General features: G+C 54.3%; 2 protein-coding genes across 2 annotated transcripts in view; both read right to left on the bottom strand.

Annotated features, from left to right (window-relative positions):
• Positions 1-11,064: 11,064 nt before the first annotated feature.
• LOC142911331 (protein Wnt-7b-like) lies at positions 11,065-14,902 on the bottom strand. The gene is made up of 2 exons (XM_076060321.1): positions 14,687-14,902; positions 11,065-11,544 (listed from the first exon to the last, which is right to left on the bottom strand). Exons 1-2 carry the CDS (start codon positions 14,900-14,902, stop codon positions 11,065-11,067), a joined length of 696 nt encoding a protein of 231 aa, XP_075916436.1.
• Positions 12,928-21,013, bottom strand: part of LOC142911326 (uncharacterized) — a 19,541-nt gene continuing 11,455 nt past the window's right edge. Inside the window, exon 2 of the mRNA XM_076060317.1 lies at positions 12,928-16,606. Within this exon, the coding sequence (XP_075916432.1) occupies positions 15,639-16,418 (780 nt within the window). The 5' untranslated portion in view covers positions 16,419-16,606 and the 3' untranslated portion in view covers positions 12,928-15,638. The remainder of the gene's footprint in view (positions 16,607-21,013) is intronic.

Raw genomic sequence — 21,013 nt, 5'->3', positions numbered from 1 at the left:
CTGTGACCAGTCACAAGCTAATCACTCAGCCATCTCAATGCTAAATTATATGCTAATTCCTTTGTCAAAGCGCTTTGTTTCTTCTCACACAGCTTAAAGGTCGTGATCTGAGCGTGGCTTTTTCACTCCAGCGCTGTCCTCCAGACAGTCTCGTCCCTTCACCTGATGAAGGCCGCTTGTGTTGTGGCCGAAACGTCGTGAGAATATTATTGTGTTATTTTATTTTATCAATTCATTATTTTATTCTAATTCTACGTGACTTTACCGAAAGAACCAAAGAAGATGAATCCTTGCAGTCACAAAAGTTTTAAATCGGAAGTTATTGTTGTTCGTTTGTATTACCATTGAGGTCCGTTCTCTCCTGCGCCAAACTAATATAAACTGACTGGGAGCATGTGCTGGATAAATGAGTTGGGTTTTAGATTAAGGAGACATTTTCATGAAGTAAGGCTCCCGTACCATGATTTCACAGTGCGCCGTGACGTTGCAGCACTGGCGACGGAGCAATGTAGATTACCTGTTGATCCATCCATTGAGTTTCTATCGTCACGGACATTGAATCCAGTCTATTGATTCCCTCTACAATGAACCACGTAATCTGCCGGCAAACAACGATGTACATAAAATGTATTGCGTGCTAAAAACAAAGGTCATTATAATCGGAATTACAAGTCAAGCTTATTCTAAATCACATTCTTGTCTTAAAAAATATCTTAATATTAGAGAAAAATCCACTATACACACACGAGTACTGTTCACACACGTTCATTACATTTTTGTCATGGTCCATTCTAAAAGCTTGCGACGGCTGCTGAATGCGCACCTATTGAGGCCGTCCAGTCTCCTCGCTGTCGATTCTGCACGTAGTCTGGCAGCTTTCTCTGTGTGCCCACTTAAAACTTTACGTAGCATCGTGCTCACATCGGCCTCTGTAGGACATTCTCATCAACACAGCTGGGCCCGCTGTAGTCGCCGCATTTAAGTTCCTCGACAAGAAGCGTTGGTTGGGCCAGCTCTAGCCCAACCAGTCAGCGGCCAACGCCTGCACTGAAAGGGTTAAAGAACTCCATATCACAATACTTGAGGTGAAGACGTTTGGATAGTGCTTTAATAATGTAATCATTGAACACAGAGCTGATGGGTTTTTTTTAACGAAATAAATATCTGTGAATAATTAGTGGGTGGTTTTTCCCGAAAGTTTTTAGTTAGCGTTTTGAGTTGTTAAAAACAGCCGAGTATTGCCCAGACCACAAGGTTGACAAAAAAACATGCACTTTTGCGCAAAGTATAAACGCAGAACGGCGCCCCAGATGACGGCCCCGCGGTCTGTGCCGTGTTCCTTTCCCCCCCGCCATCGTCGGCCCTCTCGCACCCTCAATGTTTGCCCACCACCATCGCTCCCCCACCACCCCTACCACCCCCACCATCATACTACAAGTCTCGCTACAGCCCCCCCACCCCCCCACCGGCTTCTCTAAATAAAACGACTCCAAACCCACTTTGAAGATGCTGCTTGCATGTGCTGGTCAGGGCAGCGGCCCCGGGGACTTTGGGAGTGGGTGGATAAGTGGCCACAGGGACTGTGACGGTTTGTTCTGCATCGAGTTCCCCCCCACCGCCACCGCCCCCGGACGACGCGCGATCGGTTCGATCCACCCGCATTGGGATGTGAAGTCGTCTCTCTAGCTCACACATTGTCTTCAACATTGAAACGATCGGCGTCTTCTCGATGTGAAGCAGTCACTGCCGTGTTCGGAGTGGCAGGGTGGCAGCACAGTTGGACGTACGTCAAACTTCTTTCGTGCCGTACGTAGGCAACTGTGCTCATCAGAAGTGGGGGGAAATTTGCGGCATTTGTGCCTCGCGGCAAAAATGGACCGAGGTTTGAATCCTGCAGTCCGGGAATCGGCATCTGTGTTCGGATGGCAGAAATGTATTTGTGCCGAGCTGTGGTACAGGTATTGTGGTGAACCTTATGGCAGTTTACTGCACCGTTTTAATAGACCTAGGCTGAGAAATTCGTCCAGGTTTGGCTGTGCTCGTTGTGGGGGTTAGAAATAGCCACTTGCAGTAGCCTAAGGCTTCTCACAGAATCACAGTTGCAGCGCTGTTTAGAACGCACCAGGGGTGATCTGTAGAACCTTCTTCTCCAGTAAAGGATTTAGGAACGTGTGGAAATGTCTCCGCGGAGTTGGATTGACGTGCATACCAATGAAGATCGACCGTCGGTGACTGTTAAGCCCTGTAGTGAGCGTCTACAGGAGGCTTCACTCTCAGCAGCGCTGAACCTGCGTGTAGCCAAAGCCTGGCCAACACCTCATGAGTGCTTGCTGCGGGCTCTCGCTCAGGCCACACGATGGATGCTTCCTTGGCACCTTAGCACTGTGCCGCTAACGGCTGGTTGTTTGCAGATAAGGCGGTGAGTTGAAGCCCACAGATGCGTCACCTTTTTGACCGTCAGGTGTATCGCAACCAGGCAGTTCGAGCAATAAACGTGCACAGCTGTTAATATTGACTGTAAATACGTGTTGTATTGAAATAAATATGATAGACTGGAGGAACCATGTTTGTATGATGCCATTACGCACACAGTGTGATTCAAATTATTCTCATGCGATTACAATCCCGCACCTACATTTATGTTATTCAAAACTTTAGCAGCTTATAGTATTTATTTTAATACCGTTACAATGGATAGGTTGAAGTGTATAGGTTGCAGTGTTCACACTGTTAGAGCTTATTATGTGAGAGTTAACAGCGTCAGAGTTGAGCAAAGCATCGATCAAGGGCATCAATCGGATGCGTTTGATCAGAGTCTTTGATCAAAGACGTTATCCCATCACGGAACACCACCTTCCTGCGAGGGTGATGCACCCAATTCTGATTCCCGCTATTTGTGGCCGGGCACTACTTTTGCGGGACCCCACACGTCTTTGGAAATAATTGCGATGATCATGTCTGAGCTGAGATGTGAGCGACTAAAGTTTACTTTGTTTCAACATTACTGCGTTTAGGTTCGTAACAGCGGGGCTAAACGAATGCTACTCAAGAGTAAATTGTTTAATGACAGAAATTGTAATCATTTGGGCTGCCCGTGCAGAACAAGTCACCTTCCTTGTCTAGACGCATTCTAAACACAACACTGTCCTTAAATATATTGCTAAAATAACGTCTACACCCGATTCAACATGCAGCTCCACATCGGCCATGGGAAACCCACAGCATGCCCGGAGACAGGAGACCACGAGGGAGACGGCCTCAACTTGAACAGAAAGTTGACAAACTCTCGGATGCCATCACCCAGCTGCTGCAACGCCTGTCGGAAGAGATGCTGCGTCCCGCGGCACCATCCAGGCGAGGAAAGGAAGAGCAGAGCCAGAATCGGAAGCCGCCACCCGCAAAACAGCAGCAGTAGATAGTGAGATTCTAATAGGACCACATTGTTACTTATTTTGATGCTAATCTAAACCACGCACCTCACAGGATGCATTTATTACTCCCAATGCGCATCTACATATAACATACACTCTAGCTCAGTGTAATTCTAATACTACCATAGTGTTATTCTAATAATTTTCAATCGATCCTAATCTCGCACCCCAGAGTTCGCATATCTGACCCCTGGTTCGCAAGGCCAAATGGCATACATACATACTACGTACATACGAGCACAGTTCACATGCACGTACACTATACATACATATTAGCAAAGTGCGATTCTAATATGACCACGGTGTAATTCTAATACTTCTGTAGGGTAGTAGTTAGTAACGTCATGTCACGCTCGCCCTCCGGTATGATGACGTCACGTATGGTGACATCATGCACAGGGGGCGGGACGGTGACATCATGTCCCCCTGGGATATTTAGGTTGAGACCCGTGACGGGTTCGAGGTCGTTGCGGGGAGACAGGAACATGTGAAGTTGCAAGTTGGGACCCAGGGTAGGGGAAAATTAGCACCCGGCTCGGGGAGCCTGTGGGTGTGCTAGGGATCTCCCCAGTGCCCTTCCCCTGGGGTGTGGAGTGTAAGCGGTGAGTGGGCAGTACACAGAGTCGTGTGCGAAGAGAAGTCTTTAATAAAACAACTGGCGCAAGCCCCTGCACGAAGATCTGCCTCCGAGCCGTCATTGACGCCTCAACAACTGGTGTCAGAAGTAAAACCTGTTAAGAAGACGACGACTTACCAAGACGTCTTTGATGGAGGAAGACGGCGAGGGAAGATTCCCCACGTGGCCCCGGGGGTTTGCGGCCCGGTTACCCACTGCCTGGCGGCGTACAGCGGGTCGGGGGCTGCGTCTCCACGCCGCCGCCGACACCTGGGTGAGAGCGCCGCGCAGCACAGCGCCACCCCACCGATTATTTTTATTTTATTGTTTTGCTTGGGGCGGCGGCACTACTCACCGAGCTCCAAGCTGGAGGAGCCGGTCGAACGAGTCGGGATGCCGGGGCCGCGGGGAGACGGCTCCATTGCCGCTGTTCCCGTGCGTGCGGGAAACCCAAAAAACGCTGCACGAGTGGCCGCCATTCACCGCCAATAACATGTCCCCGTCATTTTCTACACCGGCGGGAGGGGATCTCCGGCCATCTTGGTGACGCCCCCGTCTTCTGTTCGAGTCCGGGGGGCCGGTTCGGGTCGCAAGAGGATGCCACGCTCACCGTCCAAGATCTTTCACGGTGTTAAAGTCTCCACCCTGGCGTCCTCTGCTCGTCACAGCCTCACAGGCGAGTCGTGACATGACAATAAGCACCCGGCCCTAAAAAAAAAAATAACTTCACCCATCTCGCGTGCGCCGGGTTGCGTTTGCGCGTGTGTTTTGTTTTAACCTCGCTGGGTTGCGGAGCGTGTTAGTCAGGTTGTGTGTGTGGCGGGTGTCTGCTTTGTAACAGTGGTTGTTGTTAATTACGGCGTCGGGATCGTTATCTTCAGGGGGCAGTTAATGATTAATTTGTTGTCGGGTGTCCCGAGCCCCATTAACATCCTGTGGGTTGCCGTGTTAACGACTCGCGTTGTTACATCGTTTTTGTTGTTGCGGAGTCGCGGTTGTTATTGTGTATACTGTATGGAGCTTCGCTCGTGATTGTTCATGTGTGACTGGGAGAAACTTTGATCGTCATTGTTGCCAAGGTACAGGCCATATGGAGCTTTGTTCGTGATTGTTATCAATTTATAGACTTATGGATCCTTGCTCGAGAGTGTTAACAGTGTATGGACTGTTGGGTACTTGCTTGTGATTATTTACTATGTACGGATTGTCTGGAGTATTGCTTGTGTGTGTTGCCATGTGCGGACTGGATGGAGCATTGCTCCAAATGATTGACAATGTACGGACTGCGTATACTGCATATACTGCATGTACCGCATTGCACGACATCGTCGATTATTTGGACCATTCGGCATTGGATTGATTCATGGGGGGATCCTAATTTAAAACATTTGTATGTGTTGTGATGTTGCAAAATTGCGATTGTGGGTGGAATGACTGAGTGTTGCGTGGTTCTTGAGTTTTGTGCCGAAGCCCCGTGGAAATCCCATGGTTGCGGTTGTGTGGGATTTTTGAAATATACATGACCGGTGCAGTTCGAACTCGCTGGTGGGTTCGAGGGTGCCCCTTGGGTTCTGTATGGATCAGGGGTGCGTTGGGCTGTGGATTGCCTCCAGATCGCATCGCTCTCTCCGCTCGATTGTGTACAACCGAATGCTGCAATGCGAGTCTTGGAGAGAAATGCGCTTTAAAATTCCCCCCGATACGGCTGACACGTGAAACTGTTCCAATGTAACACCGCGTCGGAAAGGCGGTGGGGTGGTGACGTGGTATTCCCCCCCGATACGGCCGACGCGTGCAACTGGTTGTGACGCTGCGTTGGAAAGGTTGTGGGGTGGTAACATGGAAATTCCCCCCGATATGGCCGACGCGTGCGGTTTTAGGATGGTAGCTAACAGGTGACATGTAATGTCTGTGGTGGTCCTCAGTGAGGGCTGCTGGGACGCAAGCGCGGGAAACCACGAAGATGCGGTTCGCGCGTGCGGTCGCCATTTCTGGGCAAGAGCAGGCATATTTTTTGTGTCATGTCGATTTTATATATACATTTTAAAATGTAGATACTGGAACAACCCTGAAGTGCGACTTTTTTGCCCAGTACATGGGTCGACCCTGAAGTATGACTTCTCGACCCGGGACGTAGACAGACGTCCGGAATATTAATTGGTGTGTGTAGATGGGTGCCTTCTCACCACCTGACGGATGGGACGGTGGCAGGCTGGTGTGGGACCCTGCCATCCATGGGGTGATTGTGTGATTTCGGTTCGATTACCGGTGTTGGTTGTGCATCCAACGCGTCGGAATCTATATATTTTTGTTTTCTTTTCTCCCGCTGGGCGGTATACAATCTTCTCTACTCCCTGGGGCAGGGTGGCTGTCGTGTCCGACATGCTGAGGCGCGTTTTATGGTGCTGTGCCTCAGGAGGTTGGGTTCTCCCTCTCATCACAGATTTCCGGCGCCTGCCACGCTTGGAGTCACCGGTCGTGCTGACCGGATGTGGACTTGAAGGTGGAGTGGAGCGCCTGTTCGTCACTCCTGCTCTACCTGTTGTTCTCCGAAGTTGGACTTGAGCCATGCAGATGGACCGGCCACACGGACACGCTCTAAGACACCGCGGTTTTCTGATTGATGCGTGTCTGCCCGTTCTTGCGTGTCGGTTACCATTGTTGTTACATTAATGTCTATCTATCTGGGTTGCCGGGGCTCCACTTTTGTAAGGGTTGCAGCCGGGTCGGCTGATTTTTTTTCACGGGGAGGTGTGATGTATAGTAGTTAGTGATGTCATGTCACGCTCGCCTCCGGTACGATGATGTCACGTATGGTGACGTCATGCACAGGGGGCAGGACGGTGACATCATGTCCCCATGGTTACGGATATATTCAATTGTAATGTATTACTTGGTCTAAAATAAACACACAAATGTACTCAATACAGCTTAATTAGGTAAACCGCATGCAACATTATTTTTCAGTCATTCCGAGCTCTCGGTTTGACTCTCGAGCCACTCCATTACATCCAGCCATCTCTCGGGATCCAACTGCATGGGATCGAAGGTGGAATCTTCTTCAGGTTTCATTGCAGCACCTTGAAGTTCAACGTTTGATTTCAGTTTCCTATCATCGTGGATCTTCTGATGCCTGTTCAGTTTTGATGACTGTGCAAATGCCTTTCCACACACAGAGCATGGGAATGGCTTCTCGCCCGTGTGTGTTTTCTTATGGTCTTGAATAATTAATGACCATGCAAAAGCCTTCCCACACACAGAACATGGGAATGGCTTCTCGCCCGTGTGTGTTTTCTGATGGTCTTGAAAAATTGATGACCGTGCAAATGCCTTCCCACACACAGAAAACGGAAATGGCTTCTCGCCCGTGTGTGTTTTCTGATGAGCTTGAAGAGTTGAAGAATGTGCAAATGCCTTCCCACACACAGTACACAGGAATGGCTTCTTGCCCCTGAATGCGTGGGGCTGTGGAGAGTGTTTCTGCGCCATGTGAGCGTCGTAACAGTAGCTGTGTAATGGAGTCAAAAATATGCTATCGGCCGCAAGTATGTTTAGCGTTGAGTTTTGATTTTGTTAACTGCTAATACAAGAATGACACTCGCGTCGAATACAAGAAAATCACGCCAATTTGACGATGAACATGTTTAAAGATTATCCATTAAAATAGATTCACGGTGTATCGATGTCAGGAACCCGTCTGAAGATGTCCACACTAACTCTCCCGAAGCAAAGTCGCCTGTCTGTCGCCACGCAATTGTGCTCGCCAGGCTGCGTTGTCTCGTGGTAGAAGGGCGATCAGCAGAACGACGAGTCGAGCGTCCAGCCTAATCAAGTTTCCTCTCGAAATGGCATTGAGCTCTGCTTCTGAGCCGCCTTATAACTCCCCCCTAGAATCCAATCCTTTGTCTTTAAGGATATTAGCATTCGATTGTTAATTTTGAAGGTACAATCCGTATGTCTATTAACATACCGAAAGGTAATGTGCCCATTGTGCTTCATGCCTGAATATGTAAGAGCATCTCAGTGTGTAATTGCGCACTTATTTTGAATAAATGGGATTAGCGCTGGAAAAACACGTTCCCCATGTCCTCGATTTAAAGTGAATGCAGTCCCGTGGAGTTGCCCACACCCGCCGAGCTTCAGGAGTGAGCACGTACAGAAGCATTGTGACCACATTTGCAACGCAATCACTTTAACATCAGTAACCAAAATCCGATCTGGTACATGGCCTCCGCTTGGTCTGGTCTGTATCCATCATCACGCCGGAGACAAACAGCGAGTCATGGTTCGGCCAGCCACCACCTCATTTGCCGCAGCGACTTTAATAGCTGCTGTCAAACAACACTGTCACCAATAGTGGTTTATGGGTTAGGGTGTTAAGCGGACAATCAGTCGTTTTGGTCAAGGCGTATGGGATAATAGACACCTCTGTTATCCCATAAACACAATACACGGCAGCGGGAAGGCTGCCTTGTTGGGGAGATGTAGTTTGTTTAAGGAGCTGTGACTGGAGGTAGGCGATGTGACTGGGTGATCACACGGATTCCGAAACATAGCAGAGACGATACGATCCACTGCGCTCCATCTCCCTACATGGACAACGACATTGTGGTGCCGCAGCAGCGGAGCCCTCCTGCCGACTCCATGGCCTCGACGCCGCCACCTCCGAGCGACGGGGCCGACGCTGCTCTTCCCTCACCACCCCCCACATGAACACACACACACACCCCCACATAGAGCCCCGAGGGAAGGTCACCTGGCCGACAGGTTTTCCCCCAGAAGCCCTCACATGGGACCAAACTTTACGGTTTCCTGCGACCAGGGAATTGGGCGACCTCCCCCGAGGCTAACGTGCACCGCGGCGCCGTGACTTGGGTTGTAATCATGTGGCAACGACGGGGCTGCTGAGCCAACGCGGATAGAAAACACCCACAACACACACGGGTCAGCAGGCAGGTAGGGGGGGGTACGGAGTCACGAACGGCGGGAAAAACAGGGCCGGTCCTCTGATTGGTGGGACAGATGCGCTTGTTTAGAGGGTGAAAAGCGGACGTCTGAGAGGGCACCGGTCCGGGGAGAGTGGCGGGAAATCCGAGCCACCTGATTGGACGGGAGGCCAGCAGATCAGCGCTCATTTATCTTTGATGTAGAGTACAATAAAAAGGGTAGAGAAGGTAGGGAGAGTTAGTTCGTGTTCTACTCAAGCCAGCACTTGGGGCGGTCGACTTCCCATCCACTCGAACGTCCGTGTGACGAGTCGAAGTGCAGCGAGGATCCGACCTAGCAGCTCCGTACGAGTCGAACCGTGAGTTCCCGAGAGTAAGATATCGAGGCCATTGGGAGATTGTCTTAGGAGAGTGATTTGAAAGAGGCGATACAGATCGGGTCTTAGACCATCGGGAGATAGGTTAGACCTGCCCTGCTGACTCAAACTGACTCTGGTAATTTAGCCTCGGACTCGCTGAGAATAAACTGCTGGGGATCAATAAACCTTGTCGTGTGGTTTCTGCGAGGGTGGAACGGATGCATGTTGGTGTGCGCCGTGTGTTTGTGCATGAGGGTGTATTTACTCACGTGTTTGCGCTTGCCCATGCGTGTAGCTCGTGGTTAGCGTGTGCATGTGGTGAGCGGCGGCAGACTCGTACCGGGGCACGTGAGATTACTCATACGCCCTTTCGTTTAATGTGTGCGTGAGGCTAACGGGCGGCGTACACGCGAGATTATTCGTGCGACCTTTTGTTTAGCGTGTGCGTGGGGTGAACGGGCGGCGTGCCTGTGAGTTTGTTCATATAGTCCTTTAAATAAATCTCCGAGACAACCCCCCAATCGGCTGCGTGTGTGCGAGTGACGTCCCTGCCCTCTGACCCCCGACCCCGAGTCCCGCGCGCGCGATTTGTGCGTGGCACGGAAGAGGAGCGACGTCGGATTTCGAGTGAGTGGGTGTGATTGAGTGTGCGCGGCGATTATGTGAATTGATCCTAGGTGGCTAAGCGCCAGCCACGAATCATGCCCCGAGGGGCCGCAGCAAAGGGGGGGGGGGGGGGGAGTCGGTGAGCAGTAACCCTCCCCAGGACACGGAAGAGGGGAGCAGTGGATCCCACGTGAGCGAGGAGCTGGGGGTCAGCCTCTCCAACAACTGGAGCCTGGTTATTAAGCTGCGCGAGCGTACTGGCAGGCTATTATTTATTTATTTTATAGGTAATTGAATTTGTATTGCAGCAAATTACTACAACAGACGAGGCGAGGTACACTGCCGTCATTGTCTTTAAACATCCTCACTTTTGTTTTCTTTCACTGTAAAAACAAAGGACAAGTATGGCCACCCATCATCATCACTCCGTTGTGTCATTGCTTCAGTGTTGTTTGAGGGTGTTTTGACCCCCTCGTCCAAGCTGGCCAAACACCTCGACAGAGGTCTGCTGATGGACCAGCTCTGGGCGCACCCACGTGGTGGACACGTGGTGGACAAGGGTGGACACAGGGTGGACACAGGGCGAGACATGTGGGGTATTGAAAACAAAATCTAATACTTATTTGATGTCAGCAGGTAAGGGCCACCGAGCTACAGAGGTCTGTGCTCGCCGCGCCGCTCAATAAATAATCGAAACGAGAAAATATACAGTGACGAATCACGAGGAGAAAGAAAACAGCGTTGGCTTTTTCGCAATCGATATGCAGACTCCTCACTCTCCCATCATGCTGAGATCTCGGTGGCTACTTTGTCCCAGGCTTGGGAGCCGATTGCAGAGCTCACTCTTGCAGCCCCGCCCCTCCCCGTCGGCAATCACGCAGGGTGGCGGTGGGTGGGGTGGTGAGTGGGGTGGGGGGGGGAGTTGAGGGCAACTGCCAGGTGCGGAACGACAGCCATCTCCATCAGGCAGTGACATCCGCTGACACTTTTGTCCGGGCATGATTGTTGGCCAGGGGCGAGGCTCGTGGGGGGCAACGGCCGACAATCGACCTGGCGAGCGATCGAGCCAGTGGAAGAGTCGGGGCCAGCTTCCCAGCGAGCCGCCGTCACTTGCACGTGTACTCCTCTGCCCTCCCGCTGCACGTGCCGCAGAGCACATGGCAGCACCAGTGGAACTTGCAGTTGCAATTCCACGAGCGCGTGTACTCGCGCGTGTTGTACCCGCGGCCGCAGCAGCGCAGCTCGCAGCCGTCGGCGTGCAGCGACGTGCGGTTGCACAGGCGGCCGCGCGTGCCCAAGCTGCCCGTCAGCAGGTTCTCCTCGCAGTAGTTGGGCGAGCGCTCGGTGAACACGAGCTCCGTGTCGAGAGGCTTACGGTGGGCGCGCGAGCGTTTCAACTTGAGGAAGAGGGGGTAGCGGTAGCGGCCGCCGTGCACCGGCTCCACGTGGACCGCCTCGTCGTACTTGTCCTTGAGCGCGGAGCCCACCTCGCGGAACTTGGGCAGCGTGGTCCAGCACGTCTTGGTGGTGCACGAACCCGACACGCCGTGGCACTTGCACACCGGCTTCATCTTCTCCTCCAGGACCTGGCGCCGAGTGGGGGAGAGAGAGACAGAGGGCGGGAGAGCATCGGCGAGGTAGGTGGGGACAAGTGGACAGAGAGAGACAGAGAGAGGTGAGCGGTGAAGGCATCGCTAACGGCGGCGTCGCTCGTACGAGTGAAGGAGAGGAGGTCAAATGTTTTTGTGTTTCTTACAAAACCGCTGTTGGCGTTGATCCTCTCCGATCCGCTTTGTGCCAGCTAAATGCTGCGGAAGAAATAGGCATTGTGCCGGAAAAATGACGAGAAGAGGTAGGAGAATGGGGGGGGAGAGGCGAGTAGAGTGGGGAGGGAAGGGGTGGGGTGGCGGGTGGAGAGGTCAAGCGAGGGAGTGTGGGTAAGAAGGTTCTGGACGCCTGGGGGGGGGGGGGGGTAGAAATGGAGTGTGTGAGCTTGGGCAGAACGCCTCACTAGAAGGGATGACGGCCCTCTGCTGAGATAAAACGATGGAGTGCAGCCACAGGAGGGAACGTGCCTTGTGGGTAGCGCTGGGGTGGATGTTGGTTGTTGGGATGGGTCGTTGTAAGGTGTTGAGAAGAGGGTGGCCCGATGTTCACTCCCTCGCCTGGTCTACAGGAGGTCGTGGATTCCATCCAAAACCCTGACGATACCTGCTGCTGTATGAGTCAGGGTCTCTCATCACCATCATCACAGTGGCTAAGAGATGTTGACTACCTCGCCTGGTATACAGGTGGTCGTGGGTTCTATCCCCACCCTGACGATGCCTGCTGCTGTATGAGACAGGGTCTCTCATCATCATCACAGTGACTAGATGTTGACTACCTCGCCTGGTCTACAGGAGGTCGTGGATTCGATCCCCACCCTGACAATACCTGCAGGTGCTGCTGCTGTATATTTTGGAGACTGCTTCTCTCTCTCCCCGTGGTCGCGTGGATTTTTCTGCGGCTCCTCCGGCTTTTCCAGACTGTTGGGGCAAGTGCTGAGGAAGCGACTTGCGAAGGCTGACACGGCACACGAGGGGGTGGGTGGCCAGCAGCACCACGGCCGGCCGCCTTTGTCTCCCCGGCGCTAGCGATGTTTTCACATGCCGCTCATTTCACGCTGGGTCGGCCCAGGACCAGGTGTTGGGAATCGAACTTTCGGTTATTTGACGTATCCCCCCAAACTATCGCTTAGAAAATATACGGGGTGGCGGTAACAGCGCCCCATTACAATCCGCAGGACGCGTTAAGTGACGCAAACACACTCGGGGGTGACGCATTAAACAACGGACAAACCCGTTTTAATTCAACGTTCACAAACACGCGGGTTGTTTTAAACGCAACAAAAACTCCCGCCGTTGGGATATCGGCAGATTTTTTTTTCCCACCCACCCGTGTCTCCCCCCCCCCCCAAAACCCCCCACCCCACACACACACAAAAAAAACCCCAACGCAACGCATTTCAAAACATTTCTCGGTCAAAATCTTCGCAGGGGAAACGACGACCCCCAAAGAAACCAGAAGGGTGTCCAAGCTCCCTGCGGCAGCGGCTACGCAGCGATGCAACTCGACCGAGGTGGGGGGGGGCTGTGCGGGGAAAACGTCAACCCAAACTTGCAATGTAACCGAGTGCCCCCCCTTTACCGTTTACAACTGAAATGTATTCGTGGTAATTTTTACTGGAAAAAAAAAATGCATTTCCGGCAAATATAAATCTCTTTTTTTTTTCGCACCGCCGTATTCTCCGGATCGTCGTTCCAAGATGCGCGTGGGAAGTTAACTTTGCGGAGTAGTTTCGAGAGAAAAAAAACACAGACCCCCCCCCCCACTTCGCTTTTCCACAAAAATACAAGGTTGGTCCTTCCTGCAAAAATGCGGGAAACAAAGGACGTATCTATATATACGTATAACACACACAAAGTACAACAAAAAGAGCGTGTGTTTTACAATGAACGCAACACGGCACACCACGGCGGACCGCAAGACGATTTCCCAGACGACGTCACAAGCCGTCTTGCCGAGCAGGTAGCTCTCGGCATCGTCGTCCGTATCACGAGACACGCTTAACCCACCCGCCCACCCAAGCCGCTTCTCTAAACCACGGCACGGGGTGGGTTCAAAGGCAGCGGCTTGCAACACGGAGGACGCGGGCCTGGCCGCCCCCCCCCCCCCCACCACCCACCGCGGTGGTTAACGGCGGCGGCGGCGGTAGCAGCGACGGTGGCAGTCGTGGTGATAGTGGCAAGTCACGCTCGCGGTCAGGGCCGGATTAAGGCACGGGGGGCTTTAGGGGCCGCAGCCCAGGGGCCTCCGCCAGCTGGAGGGCCTTCCAGAGGTTAAGTTAAAAGTTGTTTCGTTTGTGAATGCTGAATTTTGTTTGTCGTCAGCCTTGTAAAAAAATAATCTTTTTTTTTTTACTTTGTTTTCCTTTTGAAAATTTTACCGGGGGCCTCACAGTACCTGTAGCCCAGGCGCCTACACAATCTTAATCCGGCCCTGGTTGTGGTGAGCGGTGATGGCGACGATGACGGCGGTGGTGGTGGTGGTGCTACTTATGGCAATTAGTTTAACACGTAGGCTTTCGCGACCAATATCATCCATATTAGAGGCATTTGGGTTAGATCGCGTAAATATATAAATGTGTCATTTGTGGCTTGGCTCTCCAACACACAATCGGTGTGCTGTACTAGTACACTACACTATACACTACTATATACACTACACTACTATACACTACACTACATTATACACTACTATACACTACACTACACACTACACTACACTATACACTCGTGCTGTACTAGTGACGAATTGGCCACGTTCTGTTTACGTGACAACCCTTACTAGTTGGTTGTGTCGGGTGGTGGCGGGTTTAACGACACAACATTTATATATTTACACGATCTAACCCAAAAACCCTCTTTGTTGGCTTATGGCAATGAGTGGGGGATGTTGAGACGATGGCAGTGGTGATCAGCGTCAGTGGTGGTAGTCGTGGTGGTGTCGTCGGTGACTGTGGTGGCCGTGGAGATGGCCGTCGTGATAGTGGTGGTGGTGTCGGCGATAGTGGCGGTAGCGATGGTTCTGTCGGTAGTGATGGCGCTGCCCGGTAGCGGTAACGGACATCAGCCAATAGCCACACGTCAGCACATCCGCACAAAACTACAGAGAGCTCGTGGCCGCAACCTCACTACCACCGTCACCTCCACCGTCACCTCCGCAGACGTCGGGAAAGTTTGCCGATGGACCGTGGTGCAGGTGACGGTGGCGGCGGAGCGACGTCAGGCCCTGCTGGATCCAGTCCGGCAGCTGCACCTCCACCATGACCGCGGGCAGGTCGTCGCAGCTGGATCGGTCACGCACGTGGACACCGTCGGAGGTGCGCCTGTCGTCGAAAGCCATCGCACGGTGGCGCAGCGATGCCGGAGGCGGTGTTGCTTCCGCCACCGGTGACGGTGACACCGTCGGTGCTGCTGCTGGTGGTGGTGGTGGCAGTCGTGGCGATTCCGGCAACGATGTCGGCGAAGCGGCAAAATTCGGCTTCGGAGTAATGGGTAACGGTGGTGGCCGTCGTTTGTGGCGACGAGACTCATCGCGGATTTCCCGGTTTTCTCGATCGGGTCGATGCAGAGGCGTGCCCAATTGGGCGGTGCAGTCTCATCCGAGGTGGCTTCCAGGCCGGCGATGCCACCGCCACCACCACCACCGTGACACCGTCACCACCACCGTGACACCGTCACCACCACCATGACACCGTCACCACCACCACCACCACCACCGTGACACTGTCACCACCACCACCGTGACACCGTCACCACCACCACCGTGACACCGTCACCACCACTACCGTGACACCGTCACCACCACCGTGACACCGTCACCACCACCACCGTGACACTGTCACCACCACCACCGTGACACCGTCACCACCACCACCGTGACACCGTCACCACCACCACCGTGACACCGTCACCACCACCACCGTGACACCGTCACCACCACCACCGTGACACCGTCACCACCACCACCGTGACACCGTCACCACCACCACCGTGACACCGTCACCACCACCGTGACACCGTCACCGCCTACGCGACCTCCCGAACAATCGCCGCAGTCTCCGCAACCGGCCCCGTACTCAATCGACGACGGACGCGACAGCGGCGGCCGCTTCGCCGACCAGGGTACCACCGGCGTCACCTGCGACGAGGTCAGCCGCCGCCGCTGCGGCGATCTCCACATCGTCGTCGACGCCTCCGCTTGTACAGTCCCAGTCGACGCCACCCCAGTCGAAGCCACCCCCGCCTCTGCCTCGGCCGGCTCTCCCCGCGTCGAGACCTCCGCCGCTTCCGCCTCCCGCGTCGCCACGGGCGAAGTCGCATCCGCCGGGGCCAGCCGCGTGGCCGCGACGCCCCGCTCCGCCTCCGTCCCTCGGCACCGTCGCTCCGACGCACCCCTCCGCGGCGGCGTCGTCGCCGCCGCCGCCGCCGTCGCCGGCGAAAACGTCGCTTTCGTCCGGCCTCCGCTGCTCGACCGACGCGGCGTCGGGGAGCGCCCGCCGCCGGTGCCGGCGGCCTGTCGCGCTCGCTCCCGCCCCCTTCTTCAGCGGCGGCTCCGCGGGAGGCTCCGCGCGACCGCCCGCCAGGCCGACGGCGTTCCTCCTGTCGTACCTCTCCTGCCCGAGCCTCGCCTGCTCCGCCACCGACGCCCGGCAAACGCGCCCGTCGCGCCGCCGTCCCCTCGCGCCGGGCGCCCCCGGCGCCGCCGCCGTCGCCGGAGCTCTCCCGTCGTCCGAGCGGTTCCTGCAGGGCCGTAGAACCGCCGGCTCGCGCGGGCCGCCGTCGCCGTCGTCGTCGTCGTCGTCGTCGTCTTCGCCGTCCGTCACGAACCGCACTTCCAGGCGGCGCGCGTACCCCATCGCGGCGCGGAAAGCGAGCGGGCGGCGCCCGCAGGTGCCCCGTGTAGAGCGGGGTCAGGAAGTCTTCGAAGGCGGCGGCGCTCGGCCCCGGCACGCGCAGCTGGTTGAGGAGGCGGCACAGGGCGGAGCCGTGCGGCTGGCTGATGAAGATCAGGTCCCCGTCCGCCATCGGGGCCCCTCGCTCGCACCTGGGGGTGAGCGCCGCACACGCGCGGACGTAGAAGTTACGTCGCGACACACGGCGGTGACACTCTCGTGCCCAAACAAGCGGAGGCCTGGGTTCGATTCCTGACTCTGGCACCTCCCGTATTAAATCACTCAACGGGGTTACACGCAGCAGCATCGGCGACGTCATCCCCTACCTGCTGTAAAAAAACCTGGAAGGACCCCGTCCTGACAAAAAAAAGTCTTGGTTGTGAGGCTTTCCTGGGTCAACGAGCAAAATACGAATACACCACACACACCACACACACCACACGCACACCATGCCTGGGCACACACCACACACACCACACACACACCACACACACACCACACACAACACACACACCACACACACACACACCACACACACACCGCACACACCACACACACACCACACACACCACACACAACACACACCACACACACACACCACACACACACCACACACACCACACACACCACACACACACACCACACACACCACACACGCACCACACCCACCACACACACACCACACACACCACACACACCACACACACCATACACACACCACACACACACCACACACACCACACACACACCGCACACACACCACACACGCCACACACACACCACACACACACCACACAAACTACACACACTACACACACACCACACACACACACCACACACACACAGTCACACACACCACACACACACAGTCACACATACCACACACACACCACACACCACACACACACACCACACACACCACACACACACCACACACACCACACACACCACACACACAACACACACACCACACACACACCACACACACCCCACACACACCACACACACACCACACACACACCACACACACACCACACACACACACCACACACACACCACACACACACCACACACACCACACACACCACACACACACCACACACACCACACACAAACCACACACACACCACACACACACCACACACACCACACACACCATGCCTGGGCACACACCACACACACCACACACCACACACACACCACACACACCACACACACACCACACACACCACACACACACCACACACACCACACACACACCACACACACCACACACACACCACACACACCACACCCACCACACACACACACCACACACACCACACACACACCACACACACCACACACACCACACACCACACACACTACACACACCACACACACCACACACACACCACACAAACCACACACACACCACACACCACACACACCACACACACACCACACACACACCACACACACACCACACACACCACACACACCACACACACCACACGCACACCATGCCTGGGCACACACCACACACACCACACACACACCACACACACACCACACACACCACACACACACCACACACACCACACACACACCACACACAAACACCACACACACCACACACACACACCACACACACACCACACACACACACCACACACAACACACACCACACACACACCACACACACACCACACACAAAACACACACACCACACACACCACAAACACACCACACACACCACACACACCACACACACCACAAACGCACCACACCCACCACACACACCCCACACACACACCACACACACCACACACACACCACACACACACCACACACACCACACACGCCACACACACACCACACACACACACCACACACACACCACACACACTACACACACTACACACACACCACACACACACACACACCACACACACCGCACACACCACACACACCACACACACACACACCACACACACACCACACACACACCACACACACACACCACACACACCACACACACATCACACACACACCACACACACTACACACACCACACACACCACACACACACCACACACACACCACACACACACCACACACACCACACACACACCACACACACCACACACACACCACACACACCACACACACACACCACACACACCACACACACCACACGCACACCATGCCTGGGCACACACCACACACACCACACACACACCACACACACACCACACACACATCACACACACACCACACACACCACACACACCACACACACACCACACACACCACCACACACACACCACACACACCACACACACACCACACACACCACACACACACCACACACACCACACACACACACCACACACACCACACGCACTACACACACCACACACACCACACACACACCACACACACCACACACACACCACACACCACACACACACCACACACACCACACACACACCACACACACACCACACACACCACACACACCACACGCACACCATGCCTGGGCACACACCACACACACCACACACACACCACACACACACCACACACACACCACACACACCACACACACACCACACACAAACACCACACACACCACACACACACACCACACACACACCACACACACACACCACACACAACACACACCACACACACACCACACACACACCACACACACAAAACACACACCACACACACCACACACACCACACACACCACACACACCACACACGCACCACACCCACCACACACACCCCACACACACACCACACACACCACACACACACCACACACACACCACACACACCACACACGCCACACACACACCACACACACACACCACACACACACCACACACACTACACACACTACACACACACCACACACACACACCACACACACACCACACACACCGCACACACCACACACACCACACACACACACACCACACACACACCACACACACACCACACACACACACCACACACACCACACACACATCACACACACACCACACACACTACACACACCACACACACCACACACACACCACACACACACCACACACACACCACACACACCACACACACACCACACACACACACACACACCACACACACCACACACACACACCACACACACCACACACACCACACGCACACCATGCCTGGGCACACACCACACACACCACACACACACCACACACACACCACACACACATCACACACACACCACACACACCACACACACCACACACACACCACACACACACCACACACACCACCACACACACACCACACACACCACACACACACCACACACACCACACACACCACCACACACACCACACACACACACCACACACACCACACACACCACACGCACACCATGCCTGGGCACACACCACACACACCACACACACACCACACACACACCACACACACATCACACACACACCACACACACACACCACACATACCACACACACACCACACACACACCACACACACCACACACAACACACACACCACACACACACCACACACAAAACACACACACACCACACACACCACACACACACCACACACACCACACACACCACACCACACACACCACACACACTACACACACACCACACACACACCACACACACCACACACACACCACACACGCCACACACACACCACACACACTACACACACTACACACACACACACACACACACCACACACACACAGTCACACACACCACACACACACAGTCACACACACCACACACACCACACACACACCACACACACCACACACAAACCACACACACACCACACACACACCACACACACCACACACACCATGCCTGGGCACACACCACACACACCACACACCACACACACACCACACACACCACACACACACCACACACACCACACACACACCACACACACCACACACACACCACACACACCACACACACACCACACACACCACACCCACCACACACACACCACACACACCACACACACACCACACACACCACACACCACACACACTACACACACCACACACACCACACACACACCACACACACCACACACACACCACACACCACACACACCACACACACACCACACACACACCACACACACACCACACACACCACACACACCACACACACCACACGCACACCATGCCTGGGCACACACCACACACACCACACACACACCACACACACACCACACACACCACACACACACCACACACACCACACACACACCACACACAAACACCACACACACCACACACACACACCACACACACACCACACACACACACCACACACAACACACACCACACACACACCACACACACACCACACACAAAACACACACACCACACACACCACAAACACACCACACACACCACACACACCACACACACCACAAACGCACCACACCCACCACACACACCCCACACACACACCACACACACCACACACACACCACACACACACCACACACACCACACACGCCACACACACAC

The sequence above is a fragment of the Petromyzon marinus genome, unplaced genomic scaffold (assembly GCF_048934315.1).
Source record: "Petromyzon marinus isolate PM22_M1 ecotype Great Lakes invasive population unplaced genomic scaffold, UKy_Petmar_22M1.pri1.0 PM_G_Scaffold_18, whole genome shotgun sequence".
NCBI lineage: Eukaryota > Metazoa > Chordata > Hyperoartia > Petromyzontiformes > Petromyzontidae > Petromyzon > Petromyzon marinus.
The sequence above is the reverse complement of the archived record's forward strand: the minus strand, read 5'-3'. Positions and strand labels throughout refer to the sequence as shown.

Excerpts from the sequence above, each read along its gene's own strand:
- LOC142911331 (XM_076060321.1), bottom strand. The coding sequence starts at position 14,902 with ATGGCTTTCGACGACAGGCGCACCTCCGACGGTGTCCACGTGCGTGAC. Across the intron at positions 11,545-14,686 it reads GAGGTGACGGTGGTAGTGAG|GTCCTGGAGGAGAAGATGAA; the intron begins GTTGCGGCCACG and ends ACTCGGCGCCAG.